The sequence below is a fragment of the Heptranchias perlo genome, chromosome 9, assembly GCF_035084215.1.
Source record: "Heptranchias perlo isolate sHepPer1 chromosome 9, sHepPer1.hap1, whole genome shotgun sequence".
In the NCBI taxonomy this organism is placed as follows: domain Eukaryota; kingdom Metazoa; phylum Chordata; class Chondrichthyes; order Hexanchiformes; family Hexanchidae; genus Heptranchias; species Heptranchias perlo.
In genome coordinates, this window is record NC_090333.1 from 17,706,465 (window position 1) to 17,729,969 (window position 23,505).

Below are 23,505 nucleotides of genomic sequence, written 5' to 3' on the forward strand. Positions count from 1 at the left end.
ACCTAGGCCCATAATGTATCCGACAGACCAAATGGAATCTTCGGGGCCAAATTTTATGATGCATACAAGAATTGTTTTGATTTTCAGTTTTGGCTACTTGGTTATTAAGTTCACATTTATTACAATGTGCGGCAGTATTAAATCCTCAGTTAACCTTACAGTATCCTCACTGCCACCTACTGAACCAAAAAAGTAATACAGTTAAAGATGTGAATTATTGAACTCTTCAACTTTCGTTTTTAAACATGAAGTAGCTGATTGAAACTATAACCACCAGAGGCCCAATAAAGTCCCACATTATTCTTAGTGGGAACTTGAGGTCTCAAGTAAGTGTCTAGACAGAGAATAAAATGAGTTCATTTCTTCTTAAGAGTAAAGGAATACTAGTCCAGTACCATAGCCAACTAGGCTATAAGATCTGTTAAGGAATGGCAGGGTCACAGATGGCTACCGTTCTAACTGGTTTCCTAAAAAAAAATATTTTTTTTAAATTAGAAAATTCTCTGTTTTTCATTATTCCTGGAGGTACCAACTCCTGCAGGGTATGATTACAAAGTTAGCCCTCCAGTATTTCACCCAAGAGAACATTCATGCATGTGCCTGGAGGCTGAGTATGAAAATAAATGTTTATATAAATGCTCTGTGCCTACAATTGGGTTGAGGAGAAACAAGTAGCTAATGAAGCTCTGCACCTCCAACTGAACCATAATTCAGTGAGATAAACTCCAGCAGTACACCGGTGCACAACTTGGGGATACCCAAGCCCTGACTTTGTCAACCTGCACTTAAGCTTCTCAGACGTAAGCAGTGTGCGTCTTTATAAAGAGAGCATGTGTACACCGTAACAGGTAACCAGATACTCTTTCTGCATGGATTTCTCACACGGTTAATTTGGAAACTCCAAACTATGGTGATGGGAGTCTGAACAAGTCAGACGTCCTGATAATCAAAAAAAAAGGATGCCTAGTCATCAAGTCTTGGCAGGCTGTTCAACAATGGAAGACATCTTCCATGAGTCCAATTCCATCTTCACCTGACACTTACATAGTCACACTTTCTAGCAAGTGGTACAAGATAGTGATCAGGTATGAGAACCCTCACTGATTGGTCCCTTTACCAGCACTTCTACTGCTACCCCGGGTGAAATCAGCTAACTCGGCAACCTGAAACCTGCTGGCCTGTATGGCTTACGTTAGGAACATTACATAAGTACCTTCACATTTCAAACTATTGGGGATGTTTTCTAAATCATTTATATGTGAATAGTCAACTTGATTGAAGACATTTATTAATAAAATACTCAACAGTATTCCACTGTTTCTCCTTACTGTCTATATTATAATTGTTGAAATCCTATCACATTCCTCGGAAGGATAAGTTCAAGAAGGATCTGCCCTTCACCAAAGTGCGCTTTGTAAACAAATCCATTTAGTCATGTGGAGCTTTCAAATAAATCTCAAAACTAGTATTAACTGTCCAAATGGCAGAGAACTCTCTGAATGGCATCTGTGGTAATGGTTGTGCAATTGGAAATCTACAATTTAAATCTATGTTTTTGTTCACAAAAAAGTTCTTATTCTCCACATGCCTGTTTTTCTGCCAGCTGTCCACATGCAGGAAATTGTTTTAACCCTTTTCCTCTTGCCTTAAAAGAAATCCCAATGGTCCTGTTACACTTGTTATACCACCCTATATTTTGGTCAGTCCATATAAAAGGGTCTTTAAAAGCCCATCTTTCTTTTTCAGTTCTGATAAAGCATCCCCACTGAAAACATTAAGCAGTCTTTTCTCTTTTTAGATGTTGATAGAACTCCTGTGTATTTCCAACATTAACAGATTTTTTTTCTTTTTGAGGTCCTAGGATTAACAGTTTTAAACTCAAAGGTCATTTTAAAATTTGGGAATGCTGCACCCAAGTTGGCACAGTGGGGCAGGATTAAAATTTACCTGCAACTGTCAACTAACTCTCTGGATTCTCTTCACCTTAATCAGAATGGTCATCTTTTTGCCTACAGTGACATTTCAAAAGTACTTAATTGGCTGTGAAGCTCTATGGGATGACCTGAAGTCATTATATAAATCTAAGTTCATTTCTTTTTTCTTCTGTTTTATCAATTTCCTCATGCTTCTTCCCGACAGTGACATTCAGCATCACACAGTTTCTTTCAGTCGGGAGGGCAAAATGCTTTGGTAATTCAAACAATGCCAATCAGACAATAGCAGTTTATCCCTACTGTGGGAATGGAACACTTCACTTCCATTTAACTCCACCTAACAACCTGCAGAGAACTGACGACTCGCCCCAGTGAATATTGAGGGACAGGCATCCTTCAGAATTGGTCTCCTATTAAAATGGCGCTTGTCCACTTCAGCTATTTCTTGTTTATCCTAATACTATGAAGAAATCTTACTAAGTTACTGTAACAAATTCTATTCATATCTGAAACTAGTAATCTTGTCCATGTAATGAAATGCAGTAAACCAAAAAACATCACGCAGTCAGCACGGATCCTGCACTTAAAAATTCTCGACTTTCAAACATTGTATTGGCTGTAAAGTAAATTCTGGATCAGTTTCATCACTGATCTGTACTTAGACCCAAATTCCAGGCCTCACTGTGAACATGTCATTTGCTATTTTGTTCTTAAAATGTTCAAAATCTGCATAAAATTTTTCAAATGTTACGTATATAACTATGTTACTGGCAGTGCCCAAAATCTTCAGAGTAAAATGTAACCTGGGGATGGATAACATAGTTTAATAAGAAAAACGTTGTAGTGACGCAAGCAATAAAAACTTGGCATTTGATGTGATTCCACAAGAGGGTGCAGTTATTTTCAGCACATTAGAGTGTGGCATAGACTGCATAATTATTAGACTTCATCTACTGGGGATTTAAAAAAAACAAGAGTATGTGTCTCTTGTTAAACTGCAAACCATATATTTTTATTTTATTACAACAGTACGCTTTTACTTCGATAAATCAATTTTGTAAATCAAAAATAGTTGTTTAATACTCATTTTGGAAGAGCTTTATGAAGTCAGAATGCTTAATTAATGAATATCCAGAATAACTTGCCTTGTTTTTACAATCTTTATCTAACATTCAGCAAAAAAGCCATCTGATATATGAATAAAATTTTCTATAATGTAAAAGTTTCAAAAATATTACAAAAAAATTATATAAACCAAAATCTGTACAATTCTGGGCCACACTTTAGGAAGGATGTCAAGGCCTTGGGGAGGATACAGAGGAGGTTTGCCGGGATGATACCAGTGATGCGGGACTTTAGTTATGTGGAGAGATTGAATAAGCTGAGATGGTTCTCCATAGAGCAGAGAAGGTTATGGGAAGATCTAATAGAGGTTTTCAAAATAATGAGGGGTTTTGATAGAGCAAATAGGGAGAAACTGTTTGCACTGGCAAGTGAGTCGGTAACCAGAGGTCATAGATTTAAAATAATTGGCAAAAGAACTAGAGGGGAAATTAGGAGAAATTTTTTCACACAGAGAGTTGTTAAGATCTGGAACGCACTATCTGAAAGGGTATTGGAAGCAGATTCTATTGCAACTTTCAAAAGGCAACTGGACATGTACTTGAAGACGACAAATTTGCAGGGTTATGGGAAAAAGCTGGCGAGTGGGACTAAATTAGGCAGTTCTTTCAAAGAGCCAGCACAGGCATGACGAGTCGAATGGTCTCCTTCTGTGCTGTAAGAGTCTATCATTCTAAAAAGTTATAATACACTCAAACAGTGTATAACTACACTTAACCCTCAAAACTTTTCAGTTATTATGTTTCATTAACACTGTACAGCAGAAGAGAAATACATCTCAAGTATTGATCTAATAAACAGCAAACAGGGGAAGGTTGTTTTAACTAAAATAATAGGCTAACATTGGGAGTATTTAACCAGAGTTTCAGTAAACGACTCACTCAATCATTTATGATGGATGTTCAAACTAGAGTTGATGGGCCACATGTGGCAACTCAGTTCCATTTGCACTTGTATTTCTTACATGCTGATTTGCCTTAAGTGAATTTTGTGGGCCCAGAGCTTTATAAAATATTATCCCTAATGGTACTGGCTCATTGGTGAATAGATATTCAATAAGTACATGGAGATCTTTCAGTGTCCATGTTTAGAATGTATGCAAATTAATGAGAATACTGATGTGGCCCACATGGTTCCAAGGTATGGAACTGCTCTCAAAGAGAAAAAACCCTGGACAGTAGATTCATGAGATTTATATCAAACATTTTAGTGAAGTTTAGGATAAAGACTATGAATAAGCTGCAAAATGGTGTTATCGTCTTCAAGAGACATCATAGTAGATTAACAACTTCCATAAATAAATCAATGGTATACAGAACATGCACCATGTGGAATTAACATATTACTAGCTGAATTTCCATGGCTCTACTCATGAATAGTCTGAGTCTGCATATTTAACTGCTAGGATGAAGCTGTACATATCCTGGCTGTCCCCTTAAGGCCACTGTTCAAATGCTTGCTGTGGGGAACTGGTCTAACCAGATATATTCTGAGATTTATTAGAAGTTGATTGCTGGGGGAAACTTTCTGCAGATAGGCAGTTCCAGACCTTAGGACCAGACCAGATATCAGTCAGGAGAGCCAACAGGAAATGAGTGTCTTTCTTTCTCTGTTTAAAAAAAATACTTCTGATACTTAGAAGTATGACATCTGAAGTGTGACAGACTCGGGCAAAACACAAGATTTTCACACATAAATAAAACAAAACATTGCATTAATGGGTACACTACGAAGTGGTAGAATACAGATTCACACATGTCATCTCCACATGATTTTGATCTCACCCATGCTACTGTGGGAGGTGCTAAGCAGAAACCAAGCAATTTGTTAGAGTGAAATTGGAAGAAGAATCATTTGACACTTGTGCACCTCCTGGTGGCTGACTCTAAAGCAGCACCAGTAAAGGCCTTAAAGTGGTGTGCCCACCCAGCTTAGGTTGATCTGTAGAATGAGGAAACCCAAGAAAGGAAGAGAAAAAGGAAACTTGCCCTCTGAAAGCTGCATGAATTTTACTTTTAGATAATATTCCAGTTGATATCCTGTGATGCTGCTAATGGACATTGGGGGTGAAAGGTGAGGCAGAGCCTGGAGCACGGAGGCTGGGTCTGGGGCTTGGTTGTACAGCGTTCATGGCAAGGAGCACAGAGATTGGTCCCCAGTTATCACCTGAGTGATAATGCATCAGTGGTCATGTACTTAGCATGCTGGACAACTATGGACAAAATCTTCTCATTTTTATAGATCTGAATATTTGAATTACTCCAATATTATAAATAATGGATACTTCTGCAGCTATCAATTTGCTCAACCATGCCCACCTTGATGCCCATGTCCCCAAACTCTTGCTCCCTCACACCCTGGTCGTTCCCCATGATGTGGCTCTCATCTTCGCTCCCTCAATTCCAAGAGGTGCAGACTTGTGCAAATCTGCCTTACAACTGGTTGAGCCATCCATCGCCAGATCTGGCTGGACCACACATTAAGCACTATCGGGCCTTGCTCTTCTCTGCCAAAATCGCTCACTATTCCAGCATTACCCCAGAAAGTAAAGATAATCCCCAGTGTTTTTTCTCTACTACCAAATCTTTCCTTAAACCTCTCTCCCCTGCACCCTCTGCCCTCATCACCAGCAAGTGCAAGGGACCCATGGACTTGTCACTAAGATTAAGACATCTGTTCAGCTGCCTCTTCCATATCTCCACCTTCCTCTTGCCCATCAAGCCAAGCCTCTCCCTGCCCCAGCCCTGAACCTGTGTCTTTCTTTAGTTTCTCTTGTATCTCCCTTCATGCGTTCTGAGTTCATCTTGTGCATGAGACCCACCTTCTGCTCCCTTCACCCCATTTCCACTAAACTGCTAACCACCCAACTTCCCTTCCTGCCCCCCATGCTGGCTGATATGGTAAATGGTTCCCTCTCATCAGGTACTGTCTCTTTCAAAACCAGTCATCATTCCCCCCCACCTCTCAAAAAACCCACCCATGACCCATCTATCCTACTGCCCATCTCACACTTCCCTTTCCTTTCCAAAGTCCTTGAACGTGTTATCATCTCCCAAATCTTTCCCACAACTCCACATTTGAACCCTTCAAATTTAAGTTTCCATTCCTGCCACAGCACTGAAACAGCCCTAATCAGAGTCACAAATGACATTCTCTGCTGCTGTAACTGTGGTGCACGAACTCGGCTCGTCCCTCTAGACTTTCCTCCACTCTTTGACACGGTCAACTACACCATTCACCTGCAGTGCCTCTCCTCTGTTGTCCATCTTAGTAGGACTACCCTTGCATGGTTCCACTCTTAGCTAGCCAATCGTAACCAGAGCATCTCCAGAAATACCTTTGTCACCTTCAGACTCAACTATTCTAATGCTCTCTTGCACAGCCTCTCATCCGCAGTAAACTTCAGCTCAAGCAAAACTCTGCTGCCGTATCCTATCCCGCACCAAGCTGCGCTCACCCATCACACCTGTCCTCGCTGACCTACACTGGCTCCTGATCCCAAACTCCACAAATTTAAAATTCTCATCCTCGTGTTGAATCCATTCATGGCCTCACCACTCTGTAACCTCCTCCAGTCCTACATCCCCCCCGAGAACTCTGCGTTCCTCAGATTCTGGCCTCCTGTGCATTCTCCACTCCCTTTGCCCCACCTAGATGGCCGTGCCTTCACTGTCTAGGTCTTGTGCTATGGAATTCCCTCCCTACATCACATCACCTCCCTCTCCTCCTTTAAGACCTCTTTGACCAAGCTTTTAGTCACCCCTTCTAATATGTCCTTATTTGCCTTAGCATCATATTTTGTCTGGTTATGTTTCTCTAAGGTGCCTTCGGATATTTTTCTACATTAAAGGTGCTATATAAATGCTAGTTGTAGCAGTATAAATTGTTATAAAAACCCCTAAATAATGAACGAATAAATATCATAAACTACCAAATCTCTTTGCTCACATTAAATCAGATGATGACAGGGGTGCTTTTCCATATTCTGCTAAGTTGGAGCTGTGTTTAACCCGGCCTATCCCTTTGACATCACAAACTATCATTCCTGTTAACATCTTTGGGTCAACTACGGTTAATTGCTGTTGAAGAGAAATTTCAGACTCCAGGTCTGAACAAAACTAGCATGAGGTGACCAGATTTATTTGTTATTTTTTCATAGTTCTGACATCTGAAGTGTAACGGGCATCCTAAAAATACAATTCTAAACCAAAATATAAAAATTATCATCTTGATCATGTGGAATATTCTATCTGAAAATAAGTATCAGCCCAGTCTTTTCACGTCACTTTTTGAAAACGAAGAACATGTGGGACATGGGATGTGGAGCTTTGAAGGAAGAAGAGAGAAATGCAAGAGGAACAATGACCATAACAGTATCAACAGGAAAGAGGATGAAGTGAGAGAGTGAGAGAGAGAGAGAGAGAGTGAGAGAGAGAGAGAAAGAAAAATAAGTTCCAACCAAAAGAGAAAGTGGAAGCTAAGGATAAGAGGAGGACAAAAAGCTTATTGTCCTCTACTGTCCATGAATGTGAGGGAAGTGCTAGAATTGCCATCCCAGGTATGGGAATGGGTTTTATATCTTGGTCAGACTTTGGCGTTGGATGAAAAAGGAGCAAGAATGAATCCAAAAGGCATAAGAGATGGTAGCTATTGGTTGAACTTTGAAGATAATGTTTTACAACTTTCACAAGAACAAGAGGAAACAAAATTTGCATTGCCCCAAAGAGGAGGTCAAATGCAGTGATTCAACCACTGCACTGCAAGAGGGATGAAGGCTTTATACAAATGAGGGCGAGATGCTGCTGTAATGAGCTTCTACTATTTTAACAAAAAAATCCTTCATCTCGACCGAGACAGCAAATGAACGTGAAGTTCATGTTAACATATCTCTGACAAATTACACTATAGTACGCAACTTGCAGCAACACAGCACAAGTTCTGTGATGATTTTGTACTCTATTGCAAGATAAAGTAATACGAAAAATAAGCCCACTGCAGTTCTATATAAATACTCTGTAGTAATACCATACATTGTGTTATTGCAGGGTCCAGATAACCATTTTATAGAACAAGTCAAGAATACTGGGCATCACACAACAAAAAAAAAATCCAGACACCTTTATGAACGTTTTGCAAAATTACAAATTGGCTCCATCTTACCTGCCAATGATCATCCAAATCTTTAACTTGCTGCCGAAGTTCTTTCAGACCCATTAGTGCTTCTGCTTCTCTCAGTTTCGCCCCTATAAGCTCCTCTTGCAACCTGGCCACATTATTCTCATCAGGTAAAGAAGTGTTTCTCTGTTATTAGAAATGGTCCAAAGAAACAATTTTCAGTGTAACATCAGAATGTGGAAATGCACTGTCCCAGAAGCCCATAGATGCAGAATTCACAAAATGGCAGATAGATATTTAGTTAAGGAATAAGAACAGATATTGGGATTCAAAAGATAAAGAGGTCACATGGCTAACAAAATGACTGAGCAGGCTCGATAGCCTGATCCTGTTCCTATGTTCTAGTGTCCATGTCATAGGCCTACAACACAAAACTGGTAATAACCGACAATCTCACTCAAAGAAGCTAGAGACTGTCAAATGTCTACTGTGGGAAATGAAAAACGTCACACTGGTGCATTAGGGGTCCTCTTCTGAGGTCAAGATTAAGGCACAATGTTGGAGCAGAGTAGAGATAGCTTTACTCTGTTATCTAACTGTGGTATACCTACCCTGGGGTACTTAATGATGAAACTCAAGCATACAAGACTAATTTGCACAACAACCAATCCAATTTTGTAGGGTGATGTCTACTTTCTGCTCAGCAGTTCACTGCAAATCAAAGTTGAGAAAAGGAACACAGCAGTGTGCTTTCAAATCAGTTCTTTTACTCCACGATGCTACACATCGGTACTGCAATGCACTATCCTTCCCTTAAAAGGGTTTGCAAGCAGTCAAACCATGCAAGAAACACTGGCTCACTACAACTTAAGCCAGGTTTGTTCAAGCCATACATTGTTGTTCAATATTCAATGCTATCAAGATATAGTAAATCTTTGTCGTTGGCAAGATGGATTCCTACATATATTATTATTCAATCCCCCTTCAAATGTTTAAATATTGCACAAATATGTTAAAACAATGCATGTAAATAGGACAGTTCTGAAATATCAACGTCTAACAATGTGTTCCCATTTACAGGGCATTGAGTGTAAGCTTTCAAAGAAGCTTGTTTGAATTATTTTACAGTTTCTGGTTTGTACAGAAAAGACAAGAATAAGTGGTTTTCAAAATTAGAAAAACATGTGCTGCTTGGGTATATTCTGGCTTTGTTTTGTAAGTGAATGTGAAAAAGGGAGTAACCTTGAATCGTCCCTGGCTATTCATGCAAGCTTTGTGATTGTAGTCTAGCCGATGTTAAAATGACAATAGTGGGGGAGGCAGGGAAACAGCAGGGAGATATGCTCTGTTCACTATTTGTAGCAAAATTGTAAACAAGTTCTATACAAGATCATTTATGATTTTGCTACAAATAACGAAGAGGAAATCTTCCAACATAGTTACTTCAAAGTGGGGTGGAGGGGAAAGGAGAGAAGTAATGGCTACTTTTCAAATTTTAGATCCAGTAAAGTTTCATCTGACTTCAATGTAACAGGTAAAACAATAAATTCACTTGTGACAAGGGAAATAATCAATTCAACAGAACTAAAACTCATGATTAAAGCTCTGAACTGGAGTGTTACTCATGAAATCATGACTGCTGAAGAGACATCACAAGTAAATGAGATTTCAATTTTTGGTATTAATTAATGTTAACAGGCGAAAGACTATTAGTCAATGTAGAACATCAAAAGCAGTGAGGAATTTTCCCAGAGGTATTCTAGTTCAGTGCAAAACCACAGTATAGGCCAGCATATTGTGAAAATTTACATCTTAATGCTGCAGTGCACCCAATCATCAAGGAATCTAAAATGCAGAATCTATTTACCAATGTTCCATTCAGTCCCTGATTTCCAATGGATTTTCATTTTTAAAATTAAATTTAATAAAACAAATCTAGATGTCAATTTTCCAACTATAAAGGAAATTATTCCCTTCTGATTGCATTTGCTTTATTTAGATAATTCATCTCGTGTTTCCTCAATGTTCAGCTTTTGACCAACAGGTCAACAGTTCACCACTTTCCTCTTCAACTGCAGTTTATTTTGGATAATAAGTGCCCACAACAAAATTTTGTGTTGTGCTGTTGGATTTGACTGGAAAGGGTAAGTTACTACATAATTCATGCATGTACTTCAATAGAAATCTTGGTATCCAAACTCATCAGGAAACACTAAAGTTCTGTCACTATGGAATTTGATAAAATGGGAAAGTAAGCTTCAGTTACTGCAATGAATTTTTGGTACACTGATAAAAACATTTCTACTGCAATACTTTTATACACAAAAACAAATCAAATGAAGTGAAAGTAATTCAGGTACCTTTTCTATGTCCAAGATTTTGTCCTGCATCTCTTTAAGTGCACACTGCGATTCTGCTTCTCTTAGCCTTGCCTGCACTAGTTCCGTCTCCAATTGCAGAACAAAATCCTCACTGTAGCGTGGATTGCATTTATGCTATAAAAGAACACAGCATTATAGAAATAATAATTTAGTGTTGGTATCTGAAAATCATTAAATACAAAGACCCACTGCCCCATTTCAGTTTTATGTTGCAGGGTTTACACTATAAAAATATTTGGCAACAGCTAAATAACACCTGTGAAAGCTTTGATCAAAGCTTTAAAATCCAGTTTTAGTCGACAGTAATGGCAACAATTAAAATATGTTAGTCAATAAACAATTACAAACTACAGCTTAGTAAACATGTACTATAAATGATAAAGAAGACTGCGATAAACAGATCTGTTTAATAAACTGGATTTTCCAAGTTAGGGATATAGATCTCATTGCACAACATACATATTCCACTAATGTAGATTTTATGCACCCAAATAAAATGCCAATATCTTTTGAAAATATATATATTTTTTAAAACAGTGCATCTGCACCACTACTGTAACCTTGACCTAATTTTATTTTCACATAGAAATACGTAGATCCAATGCACTAAGTCTGCACATAAACATGTATTCTATATTACACAAATGTAAAATATCTAATTTATCGTATACAACAGATTCAAAGCTTAAGCCCATGCATTCTCAATACAGCTTTAGCTGCATACCCATTATTCAGGTACAGCACAAAGGGTGCTCACCACATATGTACATCCAACTGAGGCATCAACAAATAAATAAAAGATAGGACATACATGGGTAGACAAGTAAAACACACAATTTTTTCAGACAGTGGTCAATAGCTCCTAAACAAAATGGTTCAGTCACCAATTCTAAACTTTAGTGGCTTGGTATAATTTTTGTCAGCAGTTACAATAATCAAACCATATTTTGGATGACCAAGAAAATGTTTTAATTTGTGTTGCATAATTCAGATTTGGTAAACTGCATTTAAAAAAATATAAATTTCTTGTATTGAAAGTTAATGTCCAGGAATATTCAGTTCATAACAAACTGAAGTATTTGCATATGTGTGTTTCTGTGGGCACTTGCATCTATTTTGTTTAAAAATATTGAGTGCCAAGTTCCATTTTCCTTTTCAGCATTCTCTTTGAAAGCAGCAACTCTTGCTTTCATACGATACCATTAGCGCTGATGGCCCTCTGGTACCTCACCAAGGTGGCCATTTTTCATGCATGAGCCTAGATAGTGTTGGCAGACTATTCAACAGACAAAGACATTGCTCTCAAGCCCAATCCTGTCCTCACCCAACATTTAATATGTGTGTATGTGTGTGTGTGTGTGTGTGTGTGTTTGAGAGAAAGTGAGTCAGAAGGTGATACACACAATTTCTCTCTCCAACATGTGAACATAAGAAATAGGAGGAGTAGGCCATACAGCGCATCAAGCCTGCTCTGCCATTCAATAAGCTCATGGTTGATTTTCGACCTCAACTCCACTTTCCTGCCCGATCCCCATATCCCTTGATTCCTAGAGACCAAAAATCTATTGATCTCAGTCTTGACTCAACGACTGAATATCCACAGCCCTCTGGGGTAGAGAATTCCAAGTATTCATGACCTTCTGGGTGAAGAAATTCCTCATCTCAGTCATAAATGCCCAACCCTTGTCCTGAAACTACGTCCCCTAATTCTAGTCTCTCCAGCCGAGAGAAATATCCTCTCAGAATCTTATGTTTCAATGAGATCACCTCTCACTCTTCTAAACTCCAGGGAGTATAGGCTCATTCTACTCAATCGTTCCTCATAGGACAACCCTCTCATCCCAGGAATCAATCTAGTGAATCTTTGTTCCACCGCCTCTAAGGCAAGTATATCCTTCCTTAGATAAGGAGACCAAAACTGCACACAGTACTCCAGGTGTGGTCTCACCAAAGCCCTCTACAATTGTAGCAAGACTTCCTTATTCTTGTTCTCCAAGCCCCTTGCAAGAAAGGCCAACATACCATTTGCCTTCCTAATTGCTTGCTGTACCTGCATGTTAACTTTCTGTGTTTCATGGACAAGGACACCCAAATCCCTTTGAACACCAGCATTTAATAGTTTCTCACCATTTAAAAAACATTGTGTTTTTCTATTTTTCCTACCAAAGTGAATAACCTCACATTTCCCCACATTATACTCTATCTGCCACCTTCTTGCCCACTCACTTAACCTATCGATATCCCTTTGCAGCCTCTCTGCATCCTTCTCACAGCTTACTTTCCCACCTAGCTTTGTATCGTCAGCAAACTTGGATACATTACACTTGGTCCCTTCATCTAAGTCATTAATATAGATTGTAAATAGCTGAGGCCCAAGCACCGATCCCTGCAGCACTCCACTAGTTACAACCTGCCAACCCAAAAATGACCCGTTTATTCCTACTCTCTGTTTTCTGTCTGTTAACCAATCCTCAATCCATGCTAATATATTACCTTCAGGGCTAGACAGACTGGATGCAGGGAGGATGTTTCCCCTGGCTGGGGGGTCCAGAATGAAGGGTCACAGTCTCAGGAATACGGGGTAGGACATTTAGGACTGAGATGAGAAATTTCTTCACTCAGGGGGTGGTGGAACTGTGGAATTCTCTACCACAGAAGGCTGTGGAGGCCAAGTCACTGAATATATTTAAGAAGGAGCTAGATAGATTTCTAGACACAAAAGGCATCAAGGGGTATGGGGAAAGAGCGGGAACATGGTATTGAGGTAGAGGATCAGCCATGATCATACTGAATGGTGGAGCAGGCTCGAAGGGCCAAATGGCCTGCTCCTGCTCCTATTTTCTATGTTTCTATGAGCCCTGATCTTGTGTAACAACCTCTTATGTGGCACCTTATCAAATGCCTTTTGAAAATCCACTGGTTCCCCCTGATCTACCTTGCTAGTTACACCCTCAAAAAACTCTAATAGATGTATCAAATGCAATTTCCCTTTCATAAAACGGTGTTGACTCTGCCTAATCATATGATTTTCTAAGTGCCCTGTTACTACGTCCTTAATAATAGATTCCAGCATTTTCCCTACTACTGATGACAGGCTAACTGGCTTATAGTTCCCTGTTTTCTCTCTCTCTCCTTTCTTGAATAGAGGGGTTACATTTACTACCTTCAATCCACAGGGACCGTTCTAGAATCTAGGGAATTCTGGAAGATCAAAACCAATGCATCCACCTCTTAAAACCCTAGGATGTAGGCCATCAGGTCCAGGGAATTTGTCGACTTTTAGTCCCATTAATTTTTCTAAAACTTTTTTTTTACTAATATTAATTACTTTAAGTTCCTCACTCTCATTAGACCCTTAGTTCCCCACTATTTCCTGTATTTTTTTTGTGTCTTCCACTGTGAAGACAGATATAAAATATTTGTTTATCGTCTCTGCCATTTCTTTATTCCCCATTATAATTTCTCTTGTCTCTGCCTCTAAGGGACCCATGTTTACTTCCACTAATCTCTTCCTTTTTATATATACTTGTAGAAGCTCTAACAATCTGTTTTTATATTTCTTGCAAGTTTAATCTCATTCAATTTTCTCTCTCTATCAGTTTCTTGGTTATCCTTTGCTGTTTTCTAAAACCCACCCAATCCTCAGGCTTACTACACTTTTTTGCAACATTGTAAGCCTCTTCTTTTAATCTAATACTATCCTTAACTTCTCTAGTTAGCCACTAGTTGGATCATTTTTCCTGTGGAGTTTTTATTCCTCAGGGGTATGCATATCCGTTGGGAATTTTGAATTATTTCTTTAAATGTTTGCCATTGCTTATCTACCGCCATATCTTTTAATCTAATTTCCCAATCTACCTTAACCAACTCACCTCTCACACCTACATAATTGGCCTTATTTAAATTTAAGACCCTAGTTTCAGACTTAACTACATCACTCTCAAACTCAATATGAAATTTTATCACATTATGATCACTCTTCCCCAGAGGATCCTTTATTCTAAGATTACTAACTAATCCTCTCTCATTACACAATACTAGATCTAAAATAGCCTCTTCCCTTGTTGTTTCCTCGACATATTGTTCTAGAAAACTGTCTTAAATGCATTCCATGTACTCGTACTCCAAACTACTTTTGCCAATTTCGTTTGCCCAGTCTACAAGATTGAAATCTCCCATGATTAGTGCATTCTTCTTGTTACATGCTCCTCTAATTTTCTGATTTATACTCTGTCCAACACTATAACGACTGTTAGGGGGCCTACAAGCTACTCCCACCGGTGTTTTCTGCCCCATGTCATTTCTTAGCTCTTCCCGTACTGATTCTACTTCCTGATTTTCTGAGCTAAGATCTTTTCTCACTACTGTCTTTATCTCATCCTTTATTATCAGGGCTAACCCCCTCCTTTTCCATTTTGCCTATCTTTTCAAAAAGTCAAGTACCTTGGAATATTTAGTTGCCAATCTTGGTCACCCTGCAACCACGTCTCAGTAATGGCTACTAGATCAAACCCATTTATCTCGATTTGTGCCATTAATTCATCTATCTTGTTACGAATGCTTTGATACAGATATAATTTTAACTTTTAACTTTTTTTCCCAGATGCGACCTTAGTCACTAATGTTAATTGTATCCATGTGATTTATATCAATCAATGTTAATTGTATTCAGGTGGTGCATATCAATTGGGAACTCTCTTGAATCCATTTATAAGAGAGATCTAGAGTGTGGTGGTGGTGGTGGTAATGTGGTTCTCTGTGAATAAAGGCTTGAAGCAACTGAAGACCAGGCTCTAGTATTCTATCCTTCACCACCTGCCTATCCAATTTATAACAACTAATGCCCTATTACCTTTGTTAAACTCTGTCCCTTCCTGACACACTCTGCTTGTTTTTACCCAAAACGCTACTCTGCTCTCCAGCCTTGGTTTTTCTTTTTAGACTGATAAAATGACCTTTACCTGACCCCTCCATTCCTCCCCCTTATTAGTTTAAAGCCTTATCTACCACCCTAGGTATTCCATTTGTCAGGACACTGGTCCCAGCCCAGTTTAAATGGAGCCCGTCCCAACGGAACAGCTCCCTCCTTCCCCTGTACTGATGCCAGTGCCCCATGAATTGAAACCCCTGCTTCTCACACCACTCTTTCAGCCACGCATTTAACCATCTAATCTGTTTGTCCCTATGCCAATTTGTGCATGGTTCAGGTAGTAATCCTGAGGTTCTGCTTTTTAATTTGGGCCCTAGCTCCTCAAGCTCCCTCAGCAGAACCTCATTCCTAGTTAATATGTATATCGTTGGTGCCTATGTGAACTACAACAACAGGATCCTTCCCCCCCCGTGCTCCAAGTTCTTTTCCAGCCGTGAGGGGATGTCCAACAACGGCCACTGGCTAGCAATCAGAAGCTCTGCCTAATTTTTTCCCTTTCTACCCCAGAGACAGGCTTGAACTAGGAATTTTCCATTCTGTGCAGTTACCACTCAACCATCAGAGAGCCTGGGGCCAAGTTTTATATGGGGCTTTGTAGAATACTGCAAATCAAAGAGTCCATGGCAACTGGGTGAAAATATCTTGGCAGCAACTTATAAATTTAGGCGCATCAGCAGCCAAAAGTAATTAAATCGAGGGCAAAAGACAATCCATTCAAAAAAATTGATGCGCAGGTTACTATTATTTACTGTGAGCTTTAGACCCTTCAAACAGGTTATTACACAAATTACCATTTCTAAAAATTAGATTTACTAAATATAATTACCGATAAAACATTGCTTTCAAAACACCGATTTCTCATGCATTAAACCTGATGTGGTATTTAAGCTATAGGCCGATGGAGATTGCATTCAAGAAAGATAATCTCCCCAACCAGTTCACGTGCTGGACAAAATTAGGTATAAAAACACACCTCAGTTTTCTTTCCTTTCGAAAAATGAAAAATTTGCATTAGGGGACTTATTTCATAATGATGTGAATCTCTTGTTTCAGAGAGGTCAACTTAAAATATCAATATGTATGGGAGTATGTTTTTTTTAAGAAAGTAAATACCCTGTCCTATTTTATGCTTCCATTTGTAATTGTTCCTTAAGTTTTTAATATGCAATTTGCACAAAACATGCAGAAAATACACAAGAATTAAATATTTCAAATGTACTGTATAATGTCAAACAAAACTGCTTTATAATCCATCCCTTTTGGAACATAATTCAGATATTCTCCAAATACAGGTTTGAAAAATAATCACTGCATGACTCATTTTGTCACATTTGTAGGCCATACAATTTTTCAAAGAATATATATATATATAATTATACATGTCTGGGAACACTAAGACTATAATTTAATCAATAGGTCTGGCTGCAGTCATAAACTACAAAGAACAAAGCCAGTTAGCTCACGGATGTCATTTGAATCCTGAGATTAAATTACAACCTTTTATTCATTTTCTACCATCTACATATTTAGTTTCAATAAAATGATAACAATGCCAACAATACATAGAAATACATACACAGAAATTACAAGACGGAAACAGGCCATTAAATGGTACTCAAAATTATAGTAATGAACATAGGGGCAATTGTGATGCCATTAATGTAAAATATTGTCACAGGATTCACAGGAAGATACAATAGGCAATTTTACTATTCTAAAAAGGAAACTAGAAGCTTAGTGCATATAGGATATCATATACTGGAAATTCTTGATTACTATTCTGCCTTTATACTATAGATATCTCTCTGAAACTGGTATATATAAAGTGTGATGCACAGCTGACAGACTCAAATTTTCAGAGTGCTGCAGGGACTAAAATATCTGTGGACTCGGTCATGATGGATACGTCACCTTTGAAAGGTGTTTTGTCTATAGGCTTCCACTGTACTATTATGGGTATCATTAGGTTTAAACTATAGAGATGGGTTTGTTGTGCAAGTAATCATCTTGAAAGGCTCCAGCAAGTCTTATTTGATTTCAAATTTAACCACATTTCAGATGAAAAATCATCATCGATCCATCATCAGAGCTTTTGCTCTTTCATTCACTTGTTATGTACTGCAGCTCCTCAGTTATCTTCGTCCCTTCCCCCCCACTAACTCTGTTCCCTCACCACTGATTCCATCTCTCAAACCATCCATGTCTGAGGCTGAACCAGACTGTTCGCAACCTCAGCAACTTATTTGACCTTGAACTGAGCTTCCAACCGATCACAAAGACTGCCTATTTCCACCTCCAGCCTTGACTATTCCAATGCTCTTCTGGTCGGCCTCCCATTCTCCACCCTCCATAAATTTCAGTTGATCAAAACTCTGCTCCATGTATCCTAACCCGTAGCAAGTCCCACTCACTCATTACCCATCTGCTTACTGACCTACATTGGCTGGCCTACTAAGGCCTCAAATTTAAAATCCTCATGTTCAAATCCATTAATGGCCTCGCCCCTCCCTATCTCTATAACTTCCTCCAGCCCTACAACCCTCCGAGAACTCTGGCCTCTTGTGCATCCCCCAATCACTTAAGCTTTGGTCTCCTTACCTAAGAGAAGATATACTTGCCTTAGAGGCGGTGCAGCAAAGGTTCACTAGATTGATTCCTGGGATGAGAGGGTTGTCCTATGAGGAGAGATTGAGTAGAATGGGTCTATACTCTCTGGAGATTAGAAGAATGGGAGGTGATTGCATTGAAACATATAAGATTTTGAGAGGGCTTGATACGGTAGATGCTGAGAGGTTGTTTCCTCTGGCTGAAAAGTCTAGAACTAGGGGACATAGTTTCAGGATAAGGAGTCGGCCATTTAGGACTGAGATGAGGAGAAATTTCTTCACTCAGAGGGTTGTGAATCTTTGGAATTCTCTACCCAAGAGGGCTGTGGATGCACAGTCGTTGAGTATATTCAAGGCTGAGATCGACAGATCTTCTGAACTCTAAGGGAGTCAAGTGATATGGGGATTGGGCGGGAAAGTGGAGTGGAGGTAGAAGATCAGCCCTGATCTTACTGAATGGCGGAACAGGCTCGAGGAGCCGTACAGCCAACTCCCCCTCCTATTTCTTATGCTCTTATGTTTCGCTCCATCATTGGCTGCTGTGCCTTCAGCCTTCTAGGCCCGAAGCTCTGGAATTCCCTCCCTAAACCCCTCCACCGCTCCCTCCTCCTTTAAAACCTATCTCTTTGAACAAATTTTTAGTCACCCCATCCTAATATCTCCACTTTGACGTTGTTAATTTTTGTCCTATTACGTTTTCCTACGCTAAAGGCATTTTATAAATACAAGTTTTTGTTGTTGTTGCTGCTGCTGCAACTACGTCACAGCTTGCAGCTTGTGGATTCCATTGGCTAATTGAAGGATTAACTCATCCGCCTTTTGATGGCATTTCCTCCATCAAGGATCCCACTGCCCTCCTCCAGGCGTCATCCGCCCAAAACCTTTGGCACTTTCAGGACAGGTTAATTAATCGCCACCCAGCACAGCATTAAAATGAATGAAAATAAAACAGTAAATTTCATGATAAAAGTATTAAGTATCATGTTTGCATGTAAACCTGCAAAAGATGTCAACCATATTGGGCTGGATTTTGCTGTGAACAGCAAACTTAGGTTTGTACATGCAGAGTCTTTTTTTTTTGAGAAATCTAGGTGAAGAACCATGGCTATATTGCACGGCACCAATACTGAAAACAGTGAAATTGATCACATTGGGCCGGATTTTGCTGTGATCGGCGAACGACACCCGCCATTCATTAGACTTGCACTTGCCCATAGACTTTCTATGAGCTTTTGCATGTCAAGTTCCTATAAATTAGAGATCCAAAAAGCACGGGGCCCTCTATAGGGCACCTGGGACTTGTGTGAACAGGGCAAGCAGCTGTGTATCTCCTTAACCAATCAGATTGAAACATCATTAATAAGCAGCGCAAAGTCAGAACCAAGAAGTGTAAGTTAGACGAGTGAATTCAATGTCAAATCAGGTGCAGAAACATTGAATTAAGAGACAGAGATAAAGGAGACAGAAAGAGAAAGTTTTTTTTTTAACGTCCAACAATTAAAATCTGAAGGAATGAGACTCCACACTTGTAAAAGTAAGAGTTAATTTAGTGTCAAAGAGGTTGTTTGGCAGTAATTAAGACTTACCACGCCGTTAAAAGGGTACTTAGACTTAAAATGACTTGACTCAATTTTTTTGGCAAGTTTCGTCCGTATCTATCAGTTAAGTACAGGAACCACAAGATGTTCAACACATTTGAACGGAGGGCCAGACAGGGAGATGCCGTTTTCATGCAACTTTTGGAGGAGTACCGCATCTCGGACAGCAACATCCGGATTTCCGCCTTTAACTGCAGATGTGCGGCCGCCAGAAGTTATTGTCCGATTTGCATTGAATAATGGTGAGCCCTGTTAGCCTCACCATTATTTTTACAGCGAAATCCGGCCCATTAAATAAGTGAATGTATAGCTACAGCGTGGACCAATTTCATAAAACAAATAACTTCAATCCACCGTTTCTGCGCAGCACGGTTTCAGACCACCATTCAAAACACAAATGAAACATAGACCAAAATAATACGGCAGTTGCAAATGGCGCACAGGAGCATAGAACTTGGAGGGCTGGCCCTGCATCAATGTCCTCCTGTGCTGCAATTCAGCACTTAGTGAGATGTCTACAGGTGCAAGAGGACAAGCCAATATTGTAAAAGCACATGTTTTGACAAATAATCATTGGGATGGTTTGAAAAACACAAACCTGCACCCCACTCACGAATCCAGAAGTAAAATTCAAACACTGCTTACAATTATCACTTTTCAACTATCCAAAACTTTAGCTAAAAAACAAAATGATTTTCAAACTCAGATGGTATTCATACTAGCAGCATCTGTATTCAATCACATACAGTTAAAACAAAAATCAATGGTCTGAGTCTGTGTACCAGGAGTTCTAGTGATTCGATTAATGCTTATAACTCATCAACTGTTAACTCCTGCACATGAGATTTATGCAATAAATTATCAGCATTAACTCTCACCAAGAGACAAGGTAGCAACAGGTGTCATGCACTAAAGTTGTTTTGCAAAATGATGCTCCTTCACTCAAGTTCACCAGCCTGTTCCATAATTTTAACCTTTGTTAGATTTATTTTGTTCCTTTATTAAAAATCATGCCTTCAAATACGTTAAGATGTGTTCTTGTGTTGAAGTAAAATGAGCCAAATTTAACGTTTGACTGAGATATATACGTTACAAAAAGAATCATCATAGCCACCAATTCAATCCCACATTAAAATAGCTTCTCCGGTTATGACTGCTATAAGCCTCAACTTTTAAAACTTTCTCTATAGTCTTTGACTTACAAGGTTAATGCTAATGTTTAACAGTTGCCAAAAAATTTGAGAGCTCTCAGTAATTTCTAAGTATTACCTACACATATATATATATGTCATGATGATCCAGGTCTATAATAGACTACTGACACATAAATTATGGATTTTGTGCTAAACTACAAAAAGCAAGAAAGCCTGGATGAACTAGACTATTTATTACGAGTACAGAATTGGCAACAAATACCTGAGGAAGAAAAGCATAAAGTAAAGCGTAAAGTAAAGCATTATGTTCCAATACTGAGTAAACATAAAAATAACTTCAGAGTTGAAAATGAGACAAAATGGCATGAACAGTAAGATGCAAACTAAGCAAATGAAGTACAGGAAATAGATGATGCTGCCAGCCTCCTTACCCGTTGCTCTTGGAGCTCCCTGATGGCATTCTGAGCTTTCTCCAGCTTAGCACTAGCCTCATCACTCTGCTGTTTAATGGTGGCCAGCTCCCGTTTAATGAGGTAGTTTTCCTCTGCCTCTTGTGCCCTTGTCACTTGTCCCTTAGGACACAATTGTGCAGGGAATAAGGATTGGTGTGGGGGAGTAGTGAAAAATGTTCTAATTTACATTGGTAGATTAGTAATGCATCCCAGAGGACAAACGTTAGATTTTATTATTTGAAGATTTTTGCCCAATGATACTGTTTAGCAATGTAAAGCACTTACCAAATTTTCTACATGCAATTCTGCTAAATATACATGTAGTAAGAATTAATGGCCTTGATTGAATTAGAAAACTTAGAGTTAGTAAGGAGTTGTACATGCATTAAAATTATAAACACTCCTTCATTTATATATATATATATACACATTTTTTTTCAACTTTTAAGAATGTGCATCTGGAATGGTCATCTGTAAAAAAATATCTGACTTACTGAATTAGTTTACCAAAAATGTATTTTATTGTTTCTATATAAAATGGTCTGAATTTCAACTGGGCATTTATTGCATTAAAATGACACTTCTTTTCCCTTCATTATTAATTACCTCAAACATTACTGAAATGTAAAAAAATCATGTAATTCAATTGCTACATTTTAAAAAGAAACCATTTTCCAGAAACACACAAGTCATCACTTGAAATTTTGTGCAAATCACAAAGAAACTGTAAACAGAAGTATAAGACAACAGTCTCTCTCAAGGGATGCAATATTTATCCATTTTACAAGATATGGATAGGATGAGGAACTGTACCTGGATCAATCTATCTGCCAAAGAAGCACTTTCCTACAAAGGAAAAATCCAGACAGATATAAGAGAAAGACAAGGAAAACAATGAACATAAAAGAAGTAGTGATAAAATAAGCTGTAAAACCTGGTAGAAGAGAAACTCTATGAAAATTCTGGAAGGTGCCCTGTTCAAATCACTCCTCCTTGATATGGTCCAAATTGTTTCCTTCTTGATATTTAAATTTATGTATTACACTGAAAGGAGGTGGAGAGTGAACAAAAGCTTGCATGACATGTTCTATAGCAAGATTTAGCGAAGCTCAGAGGTGCTTGACCAGCAGTAAAGAACTGAAATTTGCAAAGCAAAAAGCTAGTTATTGTCTCTAACATGTTATGCACAGGGACGAGTTGTACTTTGTACCACTAGATTCATACTTAATGAGAAGCCATGCTATTGTTAGAAGCTATTATTCCAACTTTATACTTCAGAAAAACTTAGTTGTAGAAACAGGTGCAATGAAACTTTCAATGAACCAAAGTTTGCCATAAAAATCATTTTTTACTATCTTCTACATAGATCTTACATTGTTCCAATTAACTGTGAAACTACTGCACATTAGTACTCACAATTTTAGTGCTCCATTTTCCAATGCAGCTTATAAAACTAACCAAAGCAAAGAAGCATTCAGCAGGTCATACCCATCATGCTGCTATTTAAAGAAATGTATATTTTCACTTGTTTTATAAATAACTTCACCACTTAAATTCCACCATAAGATACAAACTATTCAGAATTTCCACAATACTGTATTTCGATGCATTCATCTTCTGCGCTGTAAATAGACTGCTCATTTATAATCCACTAGTTTACATAAATCATTTTAATACTATAAATCAACTACCATAGCTTAACAGCATGGCTCACAGAATAGATAACTAAAGCAAGGTACACATTTAGTGTAATATTTTAGATAATTACACAAAGGTTAGAGAAAATTAAACAGAAAACTTAGCACTAAACTGAAAGATGGGTTAGTCTGCAAAACTGGGCAAAATTTGCTGTGCAGAATGTGGCTTGCATCTACTTTGATGGAAATTAGTCTACATGCATAATCATGTTCTACCAACAACTCAGAGGAGCAAACAATAATGAACGGCAATCAAGATTACAATAAGTCAATTAGAAGTGCTAACCCATAAAAAATAATTAACAAACCATACTTTAAATCACTTATCAGTTGAAATAAAACACATTATTGGCAAATAACAAAGTACACTCAGTTACCTAATACATGTGAGCTGAGACAAAGTTTTTCCTTTTTTTAAAAAAATAAAAGTTTTCATTTACTTGAGCAGCATTTTTTAAGAAGATGCTCCGCAGAATGACAAAAAATAACAATTCCAACTCAGCCGGAAATTATGAT

The 23,505-nt window shown here is 38.5% G+C and overlaps 1 protein-coding gene across 5 annotated transcripts in view; it reads right to left on the bottom strand.

Moving 5' to 3' along the window:
- The window catches only part of evi5a (ecotropic viral integration site 5a), a 226,958-nt gene that overhangs the window by 108,479 nt on the left and 94,974 nt on the right, over positions 1-23,505 (bottom strand). For 3 of the 5 annotated variants that reach the window (XM_067989925.1, XM_067989924.1, XM_067989926.1), the window contains exons 12-15: positions 22,106-22,138; positions 21,272-21,412; positions 10,532-10,666; positions 8,217-8,357 (exon numbers count right to left, since the gene is read on the bottom strand). In XM_067989925.1, coding sequence (XP_067846026.1) covers positions 8,217-8,357; positions 10,532-10,666; positions 21,272-21,412; positions 22,106-22,138 — 450 coding nt within the window. The remainder of the gene's footprint in view (positions 1-8,216; positions 8,358-10,531; positions 10,667-21,271; positions 21,413-22,105; positions 22,139-23,505) is intronic. The other 2 variants (XM_067989927.1, XM_067989928.1) reach the window with 2 other exon arrangements.